Source organism: Adiantum capillus-veneris, chromosome 19 (assembly GCF_014529385.1).
Source record: "Adiantum capillus-veneris isolate H3 chromosome 19, ASM1452938v2, whole genome shotgun sequence".
NCBI lineage: Eukaryota > Viridiplantae > Streptophyta > Polypodiopsida > Polypodiales > Pteridaceae > Adiantum > Adiantum capillus-veneris.
In genome coordinates, this window is record NC_140949.1 from 7,955,157 (window position 1) to 7,972,121 (window position 16,965).

Below are 16,965 nucleotides of genomic sequence, written 5' to 3' on the forward strand. Positions count from 1 at the left end.
GGGAGCGCAGAGGCGTTCCCACGACTCTGGCGCCCTGGGCCTTTCTTCACCATGGTCCAAGGTGAGCCCAGATGGCACTACCGTCCACCTGTGTGGCTTTTCCCTCCTCCCATCTCTTGATTTAGTTCTCATTGTACAAATGCTGTTTTTCATTGGGAGAGTGTCCCCTTATGGTTGATGCTAGTAGAGGTGGTTGTAGCCCAATGGGCAGTTTTATTAACTTATGGAAGGATCTTTTTCTCGGAACAAAACAAAATGATAGAAACAAGCCAAGCCATACTACAGGTCATGGCAGTTGTTGGCATACGCTCCCACACCCCTGTCCACATATACATGTTGGTTTTACAGTTGCACTCACTCAAAAACCTTAGCCTCAATTCGTAGAGCCCATCTCTATATGGATAATGCTGATGGGCTTGACTTTGCTGTGAAAATCGGCAAAACACATGAGGGATGCACTGTTTTGCACATCTACCTTTACATCTCGCAAAACATCATAAAACTTAAGGGGGTGATGCTCCAAAAAATCCTAACATCCAACTTATAGCCATCTACTTGTACAATTGTTTGCCAAAACATGCTCAAATCAAGGCTTAATTTTTTGCTGTGTTTGTACAATTTGGTGATATGAACAAAGACGGGATAGAAAGAGGAGTCATGGCCCATAGGAGCCATTAGATCTCTCGCGGAAGTGATGTGGAGTGAGCAAGGTGACAGCCTACTCGCCAATTTTCTTACAAGCTTTCTAGCACTCTTTAATGACTCTCCATATCAACGATGGATTCGGTGATTGTCCCCGACATAGTACTTCGCTACAGGAAGAAGCAAAATAGCAAAAGGGACATGGATTTTTCAAGAAAAATCCGGTGCCGGTCTCTGTTTCCCTCTTTCTTTCACTCTACATGTGTAAAGTTTTGAATTCCATTCACAAGCTACGAGACACACCGACTTTGTGTTCATAAGCTACAGGGAAAACTGAATAAGAATATTTGGTTCCATTTTATGCTGTACTGCCCTTTGGTGGTCCCATAAGCGGGTTTCATGGTTCCCTTACAGTGACATGCGTCAGCTTTTTGTTGGTCATATTTGGATTTAGATGCTTGATTTTCGCATCACAAGCCTTTTAACATCCAAGTGAGGGGCTGTTATTGACTGAATTTCCAGCAATATGGCTGACAGGAGAGAATACTAAAAAAGCAAATTCTTCACATGGCAACGGGACAAAATCTAAACAGCGCCACAATAAAATTGCTCGCTTGGTAGATTGGTATCTGCACTGTGGGCTTGACCATACGAGGGAGACATGCTGCATACAGCATTAAGGTTAAAAGCAAATGTATGAGATGTTGAAGAGTAGAAGTTGATGCATGCCCCACTAAAGGCACAAATAGCTTGAACAAATTCAAGAAATTTATTCATACACATGTTTCAAGTTTCAACAAAAAATATACATGTTTCAAGGTCACAACAACATACTACCACAATATTTTTTCCTCATATTGCTGCTTGTAAAACATGTTACAAAACTGTACCTGGATAAGTCCTCTAATAGGATTGCCACTTGTGGGTACAACAAATTGTTGATTGGCATTCACTATCTGATAAGCCTCTGCTCTTCCAGCTTCATCTTGGGGAAAGTGAACATTCATCTCGTCCCCATCAAAGTCTGCATTATAGGTGCTGCAGACGCGTCGCATGTCAATAGAAACCAGAGAATACAAAGTCTTCATAAAACGCAAGAACAAATAAAATTAACCTGCAATTTGCATAATGAAGCCGCAAGGTCTTTTCCCCTTTCAAAACACGCGCAATATGCCCCATGAGACTAGGCTTATGAAGAGTGGGCTGTATCCATTGCGTATGACTGTCAGGATCACACATGTATGATTTAGCCATCTCTTTAAAAATTAGAAACAAGTACCTGCCGATTCACCAGTAGTGCATCCCCATCCCGAAGATGCCGGTAGACAATTTTTCCACCTACTTTTACACTGTCAGGGTTACCTCCACCAGTGCTGCCTGTGGTTGAGCTTGGAGTAGATAGAAGGGTTTTACTTAAAGCAAGGCGCTGGGGTCTAGGAACATTATTTAAACTGACGACCACCCCAAGCTCATCCTCCACATGGGTTGCACCAGGATAAACTGAAGCTCCATTTGTTACAGCTTCTCGCAATCTATTAACATTCCAGTGGGTAACCTTCTGTTAACGATACAAAACGCCCAAAAAACAAATTAGTTGGCATATAGTCAATGAAAAAAAAAGAACAAATCTGCTGAAAGAACATACCTCAGGGTAAGTTAATCTGGTTGCAAAATAAGGAGGTATCCCAATTTCATTGACGGCAATGTATGGATCTGGAGATATAACTGATCGACACGAGTAATTTACCCTTTTACCCATCAAATTCATTCGAAAAAGCCCATCTTTTTTTTCAAGCAACTGGCGCACACCATTTTGCTCGCCTTTTTTTCCAATAGCTTCAAGAAATTCAATTAGTTTAGCTTACAATACTGATTTAAAGCTCAAAAGTGTGTGCAGCTTGGGCTAAACTGTTGCGTAGAAACAAGCTGAAGTTCTTTCCGCATCCTTTTGTAAGTTGAAAGGTTTGCGCTTGCTAGAAAGGCATGAAATGGTATTCACCAACATGCTGACATCTAACTGGCTTCTTGAAAGTGAAGAATTAATCAACTTAGTATTTTAATGTATGACGTCATCTGATGCTCAAAGACGAGTGAATTGATAAAGTTCATCACAAAGTTACACCAGCTATGATAAATAAAACCAGCTACGTGCCTTTCCATCTAAACAAGCAAGGCTAACTTCAAAGCAACTAATACCACTAGATACTATTCATGCCATTTCCATTTCCTGTTTTACGTACCAATGCACTTGTTTTGCACCAGACCACAGTCAAGACTTGCTCATTCAGCGCACAACCTTTCAGATGTGCGATTTGAATTCCAGGATAGTAGACATTATGTTCAAATCTAATGCTAAAGAAGACAAAGAGCCAAAACAAAATCTTTCCTTCAGGATAAAACCTTCTCTAACAATTTCTTCAGAAAACAGCTGAAGATAACAAGCTAGGAAGATGGGCTGCCTCATGGGAGCTGAGGCTTGAGCAGAAGAAATTGAAGACAGGAGGCCCAAACAAGATTCAGATTGTCTAACCTGTAGAGCTGTCAATGAGTTTGTTTGTGCAGTTTTGTAAACTTAGCCAAAGGGCCGTCACTTGTGCAGAGTTAATAGCAGCAAAATCCTCTGGCTTGTATTTGATAGAGCCATCACGGAGCACATTCATCAGATTCATGTTAGCTTGAAGAAGGTCAGCATAGAGAACATTCATTGGATGCTCCATCATCTAAAACAAACAAAAAGAGAGAAGATTTTACAATTTATAAGACCTGCCTGCTACAAATATCATTGCATATTTCAGGCTGCCATTGCACAAATGCTACTAATGAAGGGAGAACCAACAATTCCGAGTTTTCCTTGACCTCTTTTGGAATGTTTTAACTCTAGAACAGTATGTTCTTTATGTAGCTACCATCACTACATTCATCACCACATTGCCTGTCACTTACACATAGTATATTGAATGAAAACAATAACTAGTGCAAAAAAGTACAAAGATATTTTCGAAACTTATACATAGACTTGCAACACAGCCCAAAAGCAAATGAAACACCCACCACTCCTTGTAGCCTATTAGGAGGCCGAAATCTATTTGGCGGAACAAGCACTGCTTCAAGAAAGAAATCAGATGATCCCAAAAATGCTTCATTTGATCCTTCATTATAGGCTTTCTGAGCATCCCATATAAGGGAACAAATACGCTTCTCCTTGCTCCATAAACGATTTATATGAACTTTCACCTGTTTTCACAAGCAGAAAGATCTGTTCTTTCTTTATCGAGGGCCATGTAAAGCCCAACAAGGCCACACTGTGATTATATATCAGCAAGCATTATGGATTCTGAAGCAAGCAGTACCTATACCGTCTACTTTCTAAACAGTGTTTATACCTCAAAAGTTGTCAAATACCGCAATTGAGAGCTTAAATCTGCGGTGGTTTCAAGACCTTTGACTGTGGTCAAGACACTGTTTGCATTCTGATCAGAAGCAAGGCCAACTGACCTACCTTCTTCATCCAAATTCCCCTCATCAAGCAAAGCATCATTAATTATCGATGCCATTTCAAGTCTATGGCCACTCATAATGTTTGAGCTCAATTTGCTTTTTTGCAAAGGCATCTGTAATGACAAAAGACATCTGTAGATGCTCAAGTAAAAAAGTCAAAGCATCACTACTTGGCAGAAACAGAACCTGGAAAATTTTCCCAACGCCTTCACTCCTTAATGTTGGAACATTTGCCTCACAGTTCTCACACTTGCTCTTAGGGATGTCCTCCATGAATCTCTTTAAGAGATCTTTAATGGCATTCAAAACCCCAGAAGTTTTGACTTTGGTCTGATAAGCTCCTTCTGTTGAAGACTCCAAATCAGAACTTTCTTCACCCATATTTAAATTGGTCTTTGCAGATTCAGCTTCATGTCCATTATGAAGCAGCTCCAGCTGGTCAGCATATCTCTGAACCTGTAGTTTCAATCCCCAAAAAGTGACAATGACATATAAAGATCTGAAATTCAAAATACTTTTGAACACACTCGAGCCAGTACAAGAAAGGCACTCTCTCAGCCTTGCTCTTCTATAAGATGACCATAAACTCACCCGTTTTCTGTCCATCTTGAAACAGTGGCAAAATAAGCAAACGTGCTTCAAAATCTTAACAAGTGGTGAGAAGACCAATGGATTGTACACGGGAAGAGCAAGATCAATGTGCCCAAAATGCCCAGGACACAGGAGTGTTGGTTCGCCACATGTAGGACATCTAGAGAAACAAAGCAAAAAAAGATATGCTTGTAAATACAAAAGGCACTCTTATTCACATAAAACTTAAAAAAGCATCACAGTAATAGAATACAACAATGGTATCCACCAAAATCATAAGCAAACCAAAAGTAACATTTGGATAATAGAATATCACAATAATGGTATCTAACAATACTTTAAAACACTACTTTTGAATGATGCCTCCTGTAAACAAATCTAGCACTAGCATTTTCGCTTTGACTTCCTTTAGTTAATTATATGTGAAAAAGCTTAATAAAGGACATAATAACTTCAATCTTATGCTGAACAAAAGCATCTGCCTTTTGTAGGCAGAAAATCAGCGTTACTGTCGCAAACGGGAGCGCATAACAATATCTCCCAAGAACTTACACGATGATTCCTTTGTGCTTGTTGTTCTTCAATTGGCTGCACAAAGGATTCCCTTGCCAGATAAGTGCTGAAAATGAGGCTAGGGACAACGGTGTCACCAGATGATGGTGTGGCAGCAGAGGACAGAAGCTCATGCCAGGTATTTGCTTTTCTTCCCTATGTACTGCCTTCTAGCAATTATTTGTAAAGTCACGTATGCTTCTTGATAGCTGCTTTTCAGGGGCAATAAATTGTAACGCAGAGAGGTGAACCGAGCTAGACGCCGACCACGAGTCACAGGCTACAGGGGCGCGAGCTCCCACCACCGACAGATCGAGGAGATCCAAGCCCGGGAGCGCCGTGCCACTGAGGAGCGAGTGGCTCAGATGAGGGCCGACCCGACAGCTTTCATCCGGGTAGCCTTGGCACCAGACCCACCCATGTACCACATCTTACATCCCCCCATTAGTACAGGATGGAGCTAGATAGCTTGATGCATTCTCATGATTGTACTACCTTGAGCATACAGACATGCATATACCCCTAGAGATAGAGCTCCATCCCTCCTCAGATACTCCACTACCTACATTCAGTTCAGTTTTGTATCAATTTTGTTTCATTTGTCTTTCCGATAGACGGATGACATACACACAATGTACATTTGATTTGTCTCATAGGCCGATTTCGGCCTGACATAGACGTTAAAAATCTTTCTTTCTTTCTTTCTTTCTTGTACAGGGAGAAATTGTTGAAACCTTTCTCTCTTGTACAAGAAGAAATTGTTGCAGCCTTTGATGATTAATACTTAAAAACATACCCCCATGGGCACCTATATTGGTAGCCGATGCTTCTCTAGAAAGGAACTCAACCCATCTCAAATAAAGTGATTGTGTCTCAATGTGAAGTGTTTTCAAGCTTCGTACTTTTAAGTCATGTAATTGCAGATCTTGGCAATACTTCACGATATGTCAAGTTGTGCAAGCGGGTTTCAGTGGTAAAACATCTCAGCTGATTGCTTTTCTTCGATTCAGCAGTTGTCACATACTTTCATTGTGAAGAAAAAAAGAACCAGGAGTTAAAGCTAGATGTGCAATGGTTCAAAATGATACACATCCTATGGTCCATGGGAGTCAGTTTATGATGATGAAATTTGCTAATCTAAGACCAGGGGATGTGAAGGACAGATATGGTCTTATATGCAAGAAGCCAAATCAAGCGAAAATTGAATAGATTGCATGCAAGAGGTTTGATCAGATAGCGGTTATAGACTTACCCATGTGAGTTCATTGAAAGTGCAAAACAAGGGGAGGTGCATAAACATACAAGAACCCCTTTTGGATCAAAACTTGCTGACAAAAGAGAGTTAATATTGAAAGCAGCAGATTTACGATTCTGAAGGTAAAAGAAGAATCACGACAAATCCAATAGTTGGTCTATATATACAAAGTGGTGATATACTTGATTAGGTAATGAGATCTTTTAAAAAAGCAAAAGAGAAGAGCTTTCTAAGCTATTCATAGGTGAGTCAAATGGCCATAAACTTGAAGATGTCACCATATTTGATGGAGGAGAGTGACTTGGCACATATCCCTCAGGTAGTCTTTTTTCTGAGACCTTTGGTTTCAAGCTTCCATGTAAAAATCTCAGGCAGGTTGGAACCAGCAGTTAAGTCTAATGTAATTACCTACTAAAAAGGAGCCACTCCACTCCCTCACCAAAGACCAACGCAATTGAAAACATAAAGGTTGCATGGTTGTGTTGTTTAGCACACCCAACGTACTCGACTGGTAATAGTCTCCATATGGAAATTTTTTGGGAGTTGAATGACTGCAGAATTCTATCAAGACACCTCGAGGAGTTCGATGAAAAATGTCAAGCATAGCGGATCAAAGACGTGACACGGAGATAAAATATAACACTATTGACACAAAGATCACATATCACACTAAACGTTCCCCCTATTTTGTGCACCAAGGACAAATTTTCCAGGAAAATCACTTTGTACAGGATCTAAAGACAGCTTGTGCCAAGTTATAGGAGGCTGAGAATGATTGGGTGCGGGTGCTCCTCCCGTTTGAAAAGGCACTCCTTACAAATAGGAAGCGTAAGGAGAGGCTTTTCCTAAAGCTAAGTATGGCCTTCCAGGTCTCAGAAAAGATCAATAATGTGTCCTTCATATTGAGGTTGCCAAATACTTGGAAGATTTACAATACTTTTCATGTGAGTTTGAGACCTTACAAGGGTGAGGTGCCACAGGACAAGGAGCCAATGGTAAAAGAAATTCAGGAGATTCTTATACCAAAATAAGTCCTAGCGCACAACAAAAGGAAAGTGAAGGGTTTTTCTGGTCCTAAAATTGCATCCGTAAGTATTGTGCGGATCCGTACGTGATCATTAAAAAAACAAATTTGATCATCCTCTCTAGAGTCGTGTGGGCGCCTCTACTTCACAACTTTATCACACTTTCAAAATAGACTCGACACAGTCTGGTGTAGTCCCGTGCCCAAAAATATTGGCCCCAAAATCTAGCGCCCCTTTTGGTATTTATTTTTATATTAATGCTTGAGCAAAGTTACAACTCCCGCGGGCCCTCTCTCCTCAGATGCTCGTCAGCACACTGAGTAAAAGAGTGGCCTTGGGTTCTTATTTAAAGGTCGTTGGCCTCAAAATCAGAAGCAGTTACGTGAAAAATTGCTGACTCAAAAGCGCTGGCCCAAAAGCAGCCAGCAGAAATTGCAGAAATCTGTACAGCCTGCCACATGGCATGTCAACGCAAAACGCGGAGTTCTGTATTGTTGCCACGTCAGCATGCTAGGGCAATTTCCAGTCGTCCGTACAGTTCTGCCATGTCATCAGATTGCCACGTCATCAGTTTGTGACATACCCCCCTCTTGAAAGAATTGTAATCGCCCTCCGTTACGCCTGCAAAGTCAGACATAAGCCATAAACCAATTCAATAGACATTGACTCTTAAGTACTGACACACTAGACAACACACTAGACGACACAAATCCAGCACTTATGCCAAGACGATAGTCACATCACATCACATTCAAGTCATATGACATAAAATCCATCCAAATCTAGGACCATGATTCCTGGTAACGTGTTTAGCAATCGCATCTAGATCCACAACGGACCTCACTGATGTCGGATTAACGAATGCTTATTGCGATCATGTCAATAAATTTCTCAAGACCGAAATATTGCAATCATTTCGTCAATCATTCCATCTTCAACCCTCCACTCAAACACAATCACATGTGTGAGTAATCATTTCCGGGAATTTCAGTTCGTCAATCAAACACTAAGTTCATACTGAACAAAATGTTTCAATCATTCAATTTTAGTCATTTTATCCCTGTGTAGCCATCTCATCCCTCGGGAACTCTTGATGCGCTCACCACATATCCAGTCAGAATATTCATCATCAGTCTTCATCATCATTCTAAAGCTGTCATTGCTCCAAATTCATTATCATCTCATTCTCGATTTCACTTGTTAGTTGTACACAAATAGCAAGATCTTCCAGAAAACATTAATTTCATACATAAATCAAAGTCATCTTCGGAAATTTTTCATTTCAAAATTATTCATTCATAAAGTCATAAAGCAAAAATATTCTCAACACATCATTAGTTTTTTTTCAATTTTCTATCCAATATCTGTTCTGGAGCGAGTATCTTGTAGTCCAATTCTATTTCAATCTGTCGGTCGTTCTCATTCTTGTGCCTTTTTGGGGCACCGCGCAGATATGTCTTTGTTCCCCATAGTCAAAACATTTCCTCGTTTTGAGATATTCGTCTTTCTGTTCCTCTGTCAATCGCGGAGACGGTATCTTTGTTTCCTCTTTCTCTGTCATCGCTTGTCGAAGGTTGATCTGTTGGATAAGTCAAGTTACCTGAATGCATAGCAAACCCTTGCTTAGCACCTCCCATCAACTGCTGTATGGACTCAGATTTCTGTAACAAGTAGTAATCTCGTATCTCTTTGGGCAGTTCACAGCAAAATCGCTCAATTTTCTGCTTAAAACTGATCTTTTTAAAGGATGGAGCAGGTAAAAAAACATCCCAAAATCTCTCGCAGTAAGTATCCAGAGTATTTGCCTTCACCATCCGAAGATGATTCCAAGTGGTAATCGCATCACGTTCGTACTCTTAAGTGAGCCATGAGGAAATAAAAAGTCTCTTGAACTTAAGCCACTTTGTTGGTGCTTCTTTTCGTAACAAAAGAGTGGACCACCATGTTCTTGCATTTCCCTTCAAATAGGAGGCTGCCCTTCTAATCTTGGAGTGCTCTGAATAGCGCCCTCCAAAAAAGACTATGTCAAACTGCTGAATAAAAATGAGGGCCGTGTGCGCATCTCGAAAACCTTAAAAGGTATCAAATTTTATTGTTGGTCATTCGAGTCCAAATTCTCAGAAGAGGACGAATCCTCCTCAAAACTGTCAGAAAATTTCCGAGATGAGCAGTGGGATCTGCTTTTCTTGGCCTTCTTGTTATTTCCCTGTCTTTGGTTCTTCTGTCGTTTCTTGGCCTTTCTGTCCTCATCACTAGAATCGGAAGAGGAACAGTTGTCGGGCTTGTCAGAAGACGAACTAGACACACCCTCAAAGCGTACACGCTTCTTGGCTTTTCGTGCATTTGCAAAAGAAGATTGTCGACCCAAATAACCAAGGTAATCTGTTCCCTTGCTACATCTCTTTGAATGCTTCATGGTCTTCAATATTTGGTTGACTCGTCGTTCAATCACATCATCAAGTTCATCTTTAGTGTACATCCGCGGGACACGTGGTTTCTTAAATGCGTACTTTAATGGTGAATCAATGGCCGTATGCCATCGGGAATGTATCTCATCAATCAAGTGCCGGGTCAAAAATTTCGCATATTGGGGATCCTTCGAATATTGTAGCATTCGCTTGGCACAGGCATCAACTTCTTGTTGACGCTACATCTCCATTTGTTCATACCCAGTAGGTCGTGAAGGCCCGTACTATTGTTCTGATTGCCCATATAATTTTACCGTACTTTCATCCGATCCGGAATTGTCGGGTGGGTTCGTCTAATTCTTACGGGATCATTGTTTGAATCCACGTATAAATTGGGGTTCTTTATGGCTTATGCCCTGTAAGAAAGAGCAAGGAAGACGAGAGTGCACCCGATGCGCAATGAAGTAAGGGTGGGAGTGGCTAATACGTCCCGGATCGAGACACGGAGATTCTTTAATATTATTTCCAATAAAGTTTGGCAGATCGGTATGCTTTGAGAATTGCACACGTCGGAAGCTCTGATACCACTATTTTCGACTTGGACACCCCAAGTCGGAAATCGGGCATGACACACGAGAGAAACACTTAAAATACTTCACAACTTTATCACACTTTCAAAATAGAGTTGACCCGACCCAGCGTAGTTTCGTGCCCAGAGGTATTGGCCCAAAATCTGGAGCCCCTTTTGGTATTTATTTTTATATTAATGCTTGAGCAAAGTTACAACTCCCGTGGGCCCTCTCTACTCAGAAGCTTGGTATGGCATATGTAAGGTGCAACGAAGATATTAAGGATTTAGCTCGGATCTAGTACTCCGCACAAACACAAGGGACACTGTCACAAACCAGTGACGTGGCAACCCGGATACACACACTCTCTCTCTTTGGCGGGCACGCAATCCCGGAAAACGCGTTGTAGGGCTGACGTGGCAGCAACGTACGAACCCTCGAAAAAAGTGACGCGAATCGCGGAGAAAAAAGCAGAGACCGTACGGACTGGCTGACGTGGCAAAAGCATACGGACAGACAGCTTTTTGGGCTACGCAAATTCTACGCAATAGCATGCGAGAGTGAGAGCTTTTGACAATTGCTTTATTTTAAAAGTATGGAGGCTTTTGGGGCTCTCCTCTTAGCAACCCTTGTAAACTTATGAATTGGTGGACAGGGCTCCCACTTCTCAGAGCATCTGGACGTAGAGTCTAAGGATGACACCCTCCCACTCCCTTGTACTTTGAGTTGCAGATTAACACAAAAAGAAATACCGAAAGGGGTGCCAATCTATGGGGCTAATATCTCTAGGCACGGGACTATACCGAGCCTGTCGAATCAATTGTGAACTCGAACTGTTTTGAAGTGAATTCCTGTCGTATCGCAGTAGAATCTTGACTTGGAGTGTCCAAGTCTGTTACAGTTGTATCAGAGCACGACCGATTTCTCTTCTACCCGGAAATTCGATCCTTTTTACGCGGCACTTATGGATTCAGACAGAGATCAGTCGACTTCCTCTGCGTCCGAAGAAGCGGGAAGAGATCACGAAGAAGATTCACGTGAGGAGTACGGCCCGCCTCGGCCTACTCAGGCGGAGCTTGCAGAGATGGAGCGTCGACGATTGATTGACGATGCAACAAAGATGATGCTAAATTTTGCGAAGGACCCGAAATTTGCAAAATTTATGACCCAGACCTCCTTCAACGAGGTGCACTCACAGTGGCCACAAACCACAGAACCACCCCTCAAACCGGCACTCATAAAACCTCCTACTCCAAGGATGTTTACAGAGCAAGAATTAGAAGAGGTGGTTGATACACGGATTTCTCAGCTTTTTGACGTGCAGAACAAAGCCAAAAGGCACGACAAAAAGCAGAAGAAAGGTACTGACTTCCCGGGTTATTTGGGTCATCAGTCTACATTTGCCTCGGCAAGAAAGCAGCAGAAGCATGTGCGATTTGAAGGAGTACCCAGTTCTTCTTCTTCTTCTTCTTCTTCTTCTTCTTCTTCTTCTTCTTCTTCTTCTTACAGTTCTTCTAGCTCCTCTGACTCGAGCGAAGAAGACTGAAAAGCGAAGCAAAAAGCAAAGCTTCGGAAAGGGCAAGAAAAAGGCAAAGAATCTAAATCTCGCTCAGTTGTTGACAATTCTACAGAGGACTCATCTTCGGATAGTTCGGACTCTGACGACAGCAGCTTTTATGCAAAGAAGAAGAATTTCGATAAAGCCTACCAATATGACTTTCTGGAGAATAAAAGCAAGAAAGTCCAAGAGTTTAAAGAAGGTGGACAGTCAATTAAATTTGACACGGTTTCTGGATATCGAGATGCTTCGAAGGCTTTGGCCTTCATACAGCAGTTTGACATAGCTTTCTTTGGAGGGCGTTACTCAGAGCACTCCAAGATTCGGAAGGCTACCTCTTACTTCAAGGGAAATGCTCCAACTTGGTGGTCCACGCTTCTATTGAACAAGACAGCGCCAGTTAAATGGCTGAAATTTAAAAGGCTTTTAATTTCTTCTTGGTTGACTCGGGAGTACAAACACGACATACGAACTGCTTGGAACCATCTTCGGATGACCAAGAAGGATACATTGTGAAAGCACAAAGCACCGGTAGGTGCACGTCGCGATGTAGTGCAGGATTGGGGCAAGAAGCAGGAGACACAGTGCAGCAGAGAGCTAGCGCTAGAGATCGAAAGCACAGAGAGAGAGAGAGAGAGAGAGAGAGAGAGAGAGAGAGAGAGAGAGAGAGAGAGAGAGCTCGTATGATTTGGGGAAACTCAATTGTTGAGTTTTTGGGCTTTCTCACTTTTATTATAAGTGACTTTAAAAAATGTGTCCAAGTTCAATGTGAACCTGGACAAAGTATAAAAATATACAATAGAGGTCATTTAGGGCCTTTAACCCAACAACCTCCCACTTAAAGGCATAAATGACGCCTTTAAGTTAACCAACTCCCACCAGCTGTATGCAATGCTGATGTTCAGCCTTAGCAAGACTCTTGGTGATAACATCTACAGGGTTATCCTGTGTATGGATCTTAGTCAAGGTGACTAGACCATCCTCCAATACTTGACGTATGAAGTGGTACCGCACATCTATGTGTTTGGTACGCGCATGAAACATGGCATTTTTGGCTAAGTAGACAGCACTCTGGCTATCACAACTCAATACAGGTGTATGAGCAGGCATGCCAAGTTCTTTTGCAAGTTTGCCCAACCAAATGGCCTCCTTTGAAGCCTCTGTGGCTGAAATATATTCAGCCTCAGTAGTACTCGATGCCACAATTTTCTGCAACCTAGAACACTAAGAGATTGCACCACCAGCAATAGCAAATACATATCCACTGGTAGATTTTTTGGTATCCATGTCACCTGCCATGTCTGCATCACAATATCCCTGCAACTTTAAGTCACTTTTGCCATAACAAATACACTTTGATTGTGTACCTTTCAAATATCTCAGAATGCATTTGACAGCTTCCCAATGCGCTTTGCCAAGATTCGACGTATATCGACTAACAACTCCCACTGCATAAGCAATGTCGGGACGAGTGGCAACCATAGCATACATAAGAGAACCACAAGCTGATGCATAAGGGATTCCCTTCATTGCTTTCAATGCCACCTCATCCTATGGGCAATCTGCCTTGCTAAGCTTAGTGTATGGAGGTAATGGTACTCCAAGAGGCTTAGCATCAACCATATTAAATATGTCAAGTACTTTTGCAATGTACCTTTCTTGAGATAAAAACAGTAATTTCAGTTTCTATCTCTTTTAATACGCATGTCCAAAATATGCTCTGCATCACCCAAATCCTTCATAGCAAATGCTAAATTTAGCTTACGTTTCAGAGCATCAAGACTAGTCTTATGTTTCCCGACTACCATCTTCATCCCTTTTCGTATATAAACAATGATCTACATGGTTGCGTTTAAAGCCTTGAGACACCATAAAAGTGTCAAACTTCTTATACCACTGTCGTGATGATTGTCTCAAACCATACAGAGCCCTTTTCAGTTTGCATACAAGTTCCTCACATGCAGGAACTACAAAACCTTCAGGTTGTTTCATGTATATGTCCTCTTCAATGTCACCATGCAAAAACGTTGTCTTTACATCCATTTGATTCAATTCCAAATCAAGCACCACAACGAGAGCAAAAAGGATACGTAAAGTTGTAAGCTTTACAAGAGGGGAAAAGATTTCTTGAAAATCAATTCCTTCTTTCTGTGCATATCCTTTTGCAATCAATCTTGCCTTGTACTTGGGTTTTTTATCCACAATCTTAATCTTGTACACCTATTTCTTAGGAGGAGCCTTTCTCCCTTTAGGCAATGGCACAACATCCCAAGTATCATTTGCATACAAGGATTTCATTTCCTCTTGCATTGCAAGCTCCCACTTACTGCTTGACTTACATGACTTGGCATCTTTATATGTAAGAGATTCACCCTCATCTGTCAACATTACATGATCCAAAGAGGTGTTAAATCTCTGTGGTTGCCTTCTCAAACGGGTTGACTTGCGTACCGAATGATCTACATTCTCAGGCAACGGTTCTACATCATAAGGCAACTCATTTTCAGCTCTATCATGCTGCTGAAAATCATTTTCAGCCACTTCAAGTGGCTATCCATCCTCATTAGGAGCATCAATATCATATCCTACCTCTTCGGACTCCAGGTTAATCGGCTGATTATCAATTTCAGCTTGCAGTAATGCATCATGAGGCTCTTTTTCAACATCAATGGGTGGCACGGAAGACTGAAATCTAACTGTTTTCTTACCAGCATCAGGTTTTGTAGCATTCTTAAGCAATTTTGCCTGATTGAACACTACATCTCGGCTGCGAATTACCTTTCTAAATTGTGTAACCATACTCTATAGCCCATTTCACCTTCTTCCCCATAACCTAGGAAGACTCCCTTAATGGACTTCATATCAAGCTTTGTTCTCAAGTCATTGCGTACATGAACAAAAGCTTTGCAACCAAATACTCTCAAATGATCATAAGAGGCAGGTTTGCAAACCAAACCTCATCTGGAATGTCATTTTTCAGAGTACTATTAGGAGAGCGATTGCAAATATGAACTGCAGTTTTCAATGCCTCCCCCCAAAACTCTTGGGAAAGATTAGCGGTGGACAACATGCAACGCACTCTCTCGTATAAAGTACGATTATACCTCTCAGCCACACCATTAGAAGACGGATTATAAGGGGCTGTCAACTACCTTTTAATCCCATTTTCATCACAAAACGCTGAAATTCAGCCTCGTCCATTATCAGATCTGAGACATTTAAGCTTAGTACTCTTTTGCGTAGTGACAAAAGCATGAAACTTCTTAAAAGCATTAAAAGTCTCACTTTTACTTTTCAACAAATACACCAATCCTTTCCTAGTACAATCATCAATGAATGTAACAAAATACAATGCACCACCAAAAGACTTAACAAGCATAGTGCATACATCGGAGTGAACAAGATCAAGAGGATTAGCTTTGCGAGAGACACCAGAGTAATAAGAAGATTTCTTTTGCTTTCCATAAAGACAATCGTTACAAAAATCCAAGTTTTTGCCTTTTACATCAACCCTCTCCAGAGAGGAAAGCACATCAATACCCCTTTGGCTCATATGGCCAAGTCTCTTATGCCACAATTCCGTGTGTGAAGCAACTTCAGCAACAGCAAGAAACTTGCAAGGCAAAGCTTGGCATCAAAGATAGTACAAAGTACCTCTTTTAGACCCTTTTGTAACAAGCATAGAGCCCTTGAGCAACTTCCATGAACCCCCAGCAAAAATGGTCGTATAACCATGTACATCCAATTGGCCGACGGATAGCAGACTTTTCTTAATGCCTCGCACATACCTGACATCATTTAATAAAAGCTCTTGACCATTGTTAAGAGCCAAACGCATAGTACCCATTCCCTCAATATTGCAAACAAAATTATCACCAAGGTACACCTTGCCATAATTCCCTGAAGCATATGTAGCAAAACACTCCAAAGATGGAGTCACATGGAAAGAGGCACCTGAATCTACTATTCAAGACTGAGATAGGCCATCATTAGCACTAAGCAATGCATCAATGACAACTTTCTTAGAGATAAGCATGTCTTCTGCATTAGCTATCACTAAAGCTGAGGGGCATGAAGCCGCAATCAAGATTTCCTCAACGTCTGACAACTCATCAATGATCACACTACAAGATACATTTGCATTCTCAGCATCCTTAGAGGAATCACCTGCTGATTTTTCCCCTTTCTTCTCATCTTTCTTCTTCTTATCTTGGATTTCCTTCTTTCTTTCCTGCTCTTTCTCGAAATACCTGCAATCGGATTTCTTGTGACCCTTTCTACCACATTGATAACAAGTGACATCTTTATCCTTTGTCTTGCTCTTACTTCTATTTTGAGTCTTGTTGCCCGCATCACGCTTTGATTTCTACCTCTTGCAGTGTAGGCAAAACTGCCACCTTCCCCACTAGACTTGCGTCTAATCTCTTCATTGAGAATAGACCCTCTCACACCGTCATACGTGAGGGTGGGACTGTTACTCAAGGAGACAACCAATGTTTCCCAAGTATCTGGCAATGTCATAAGCACGAAAATATCTTTCAACTTATCATCAAATTGTTGAAGCCCAATGTCCTGCAACTAACTCAACACATCTATAAAAGCACTCAAATGCTCAGAAGCTGACTTCGAGTCATCAAGCTGCATATTCACCAACTTTCGCATACTTTCGCATCAAATGCGCCTGGTTCACAGGCGTGGTGTTCTCATAATTGGACTTTAGCTTTTGCTATATAACATAAGCAGAGTCCAAATGCTTGATGTCCGTCAAAATGTCATCATTGATAGCCATTTTGATGTAGGTCATAGCCTTCTTATTTAACCTGGCCCACTCTTCGTCAGACAAACCTGGTTGCTTATTCTGTTCCAA

General features: G+C 41.4%; 1 protein-coding gene across 3 annotated transcripts in view; it reads right to left on the reverse strand.

Annotated features, from left to right (window-relative positions):
* NRPA1 (nuclear RNA polymerase A1) overlaps positions 1-16,965 on the reverse strand; it is a 183,335-nt gene that overhangs the window by 120,489 nt on the left and 45,881 nt on the right. For all 3 annotated transcript variants that reach the window (XM_086490201.1, XM_086490203.1, XM_086490204.1), the window contains exons 3-11: positions 4,732-4,891; positions 4,327-4,596; positions 4,026-4,253; positions 3,694-3,876; positions 3,173-3,362; positions 2,288-2,478; positions 1,922-2,200; positions 1,757-1,845; positions 1,533-1,680 (exon numbers count right to left, since the gene is read on the reverse strand). In XM_086490201.1, coding sequence (XP_086346327.1) covers positions 1,533-1,680; positions 1,757-1,845; positions 1,922-2,200; positions 2,288-2,478; positions 3,173-3,362; positions 3,694-3,876; positions 4,026-4,253; positions 4,327-4,596; positions 4,732-4,891 — 1,738 coding nt within the window. The remainder of the gene's footprint in view (positions 1-1,532; positions 1,681-1,756; positions 1,846-1,921; positions 2,201-2,287; positions 2,479-3,172; positions 3,363-3,693; positions 3,877-4,025; positions 4,254-4,326; positions 4,597-4,731; positions 4,892-16,965) is intronic.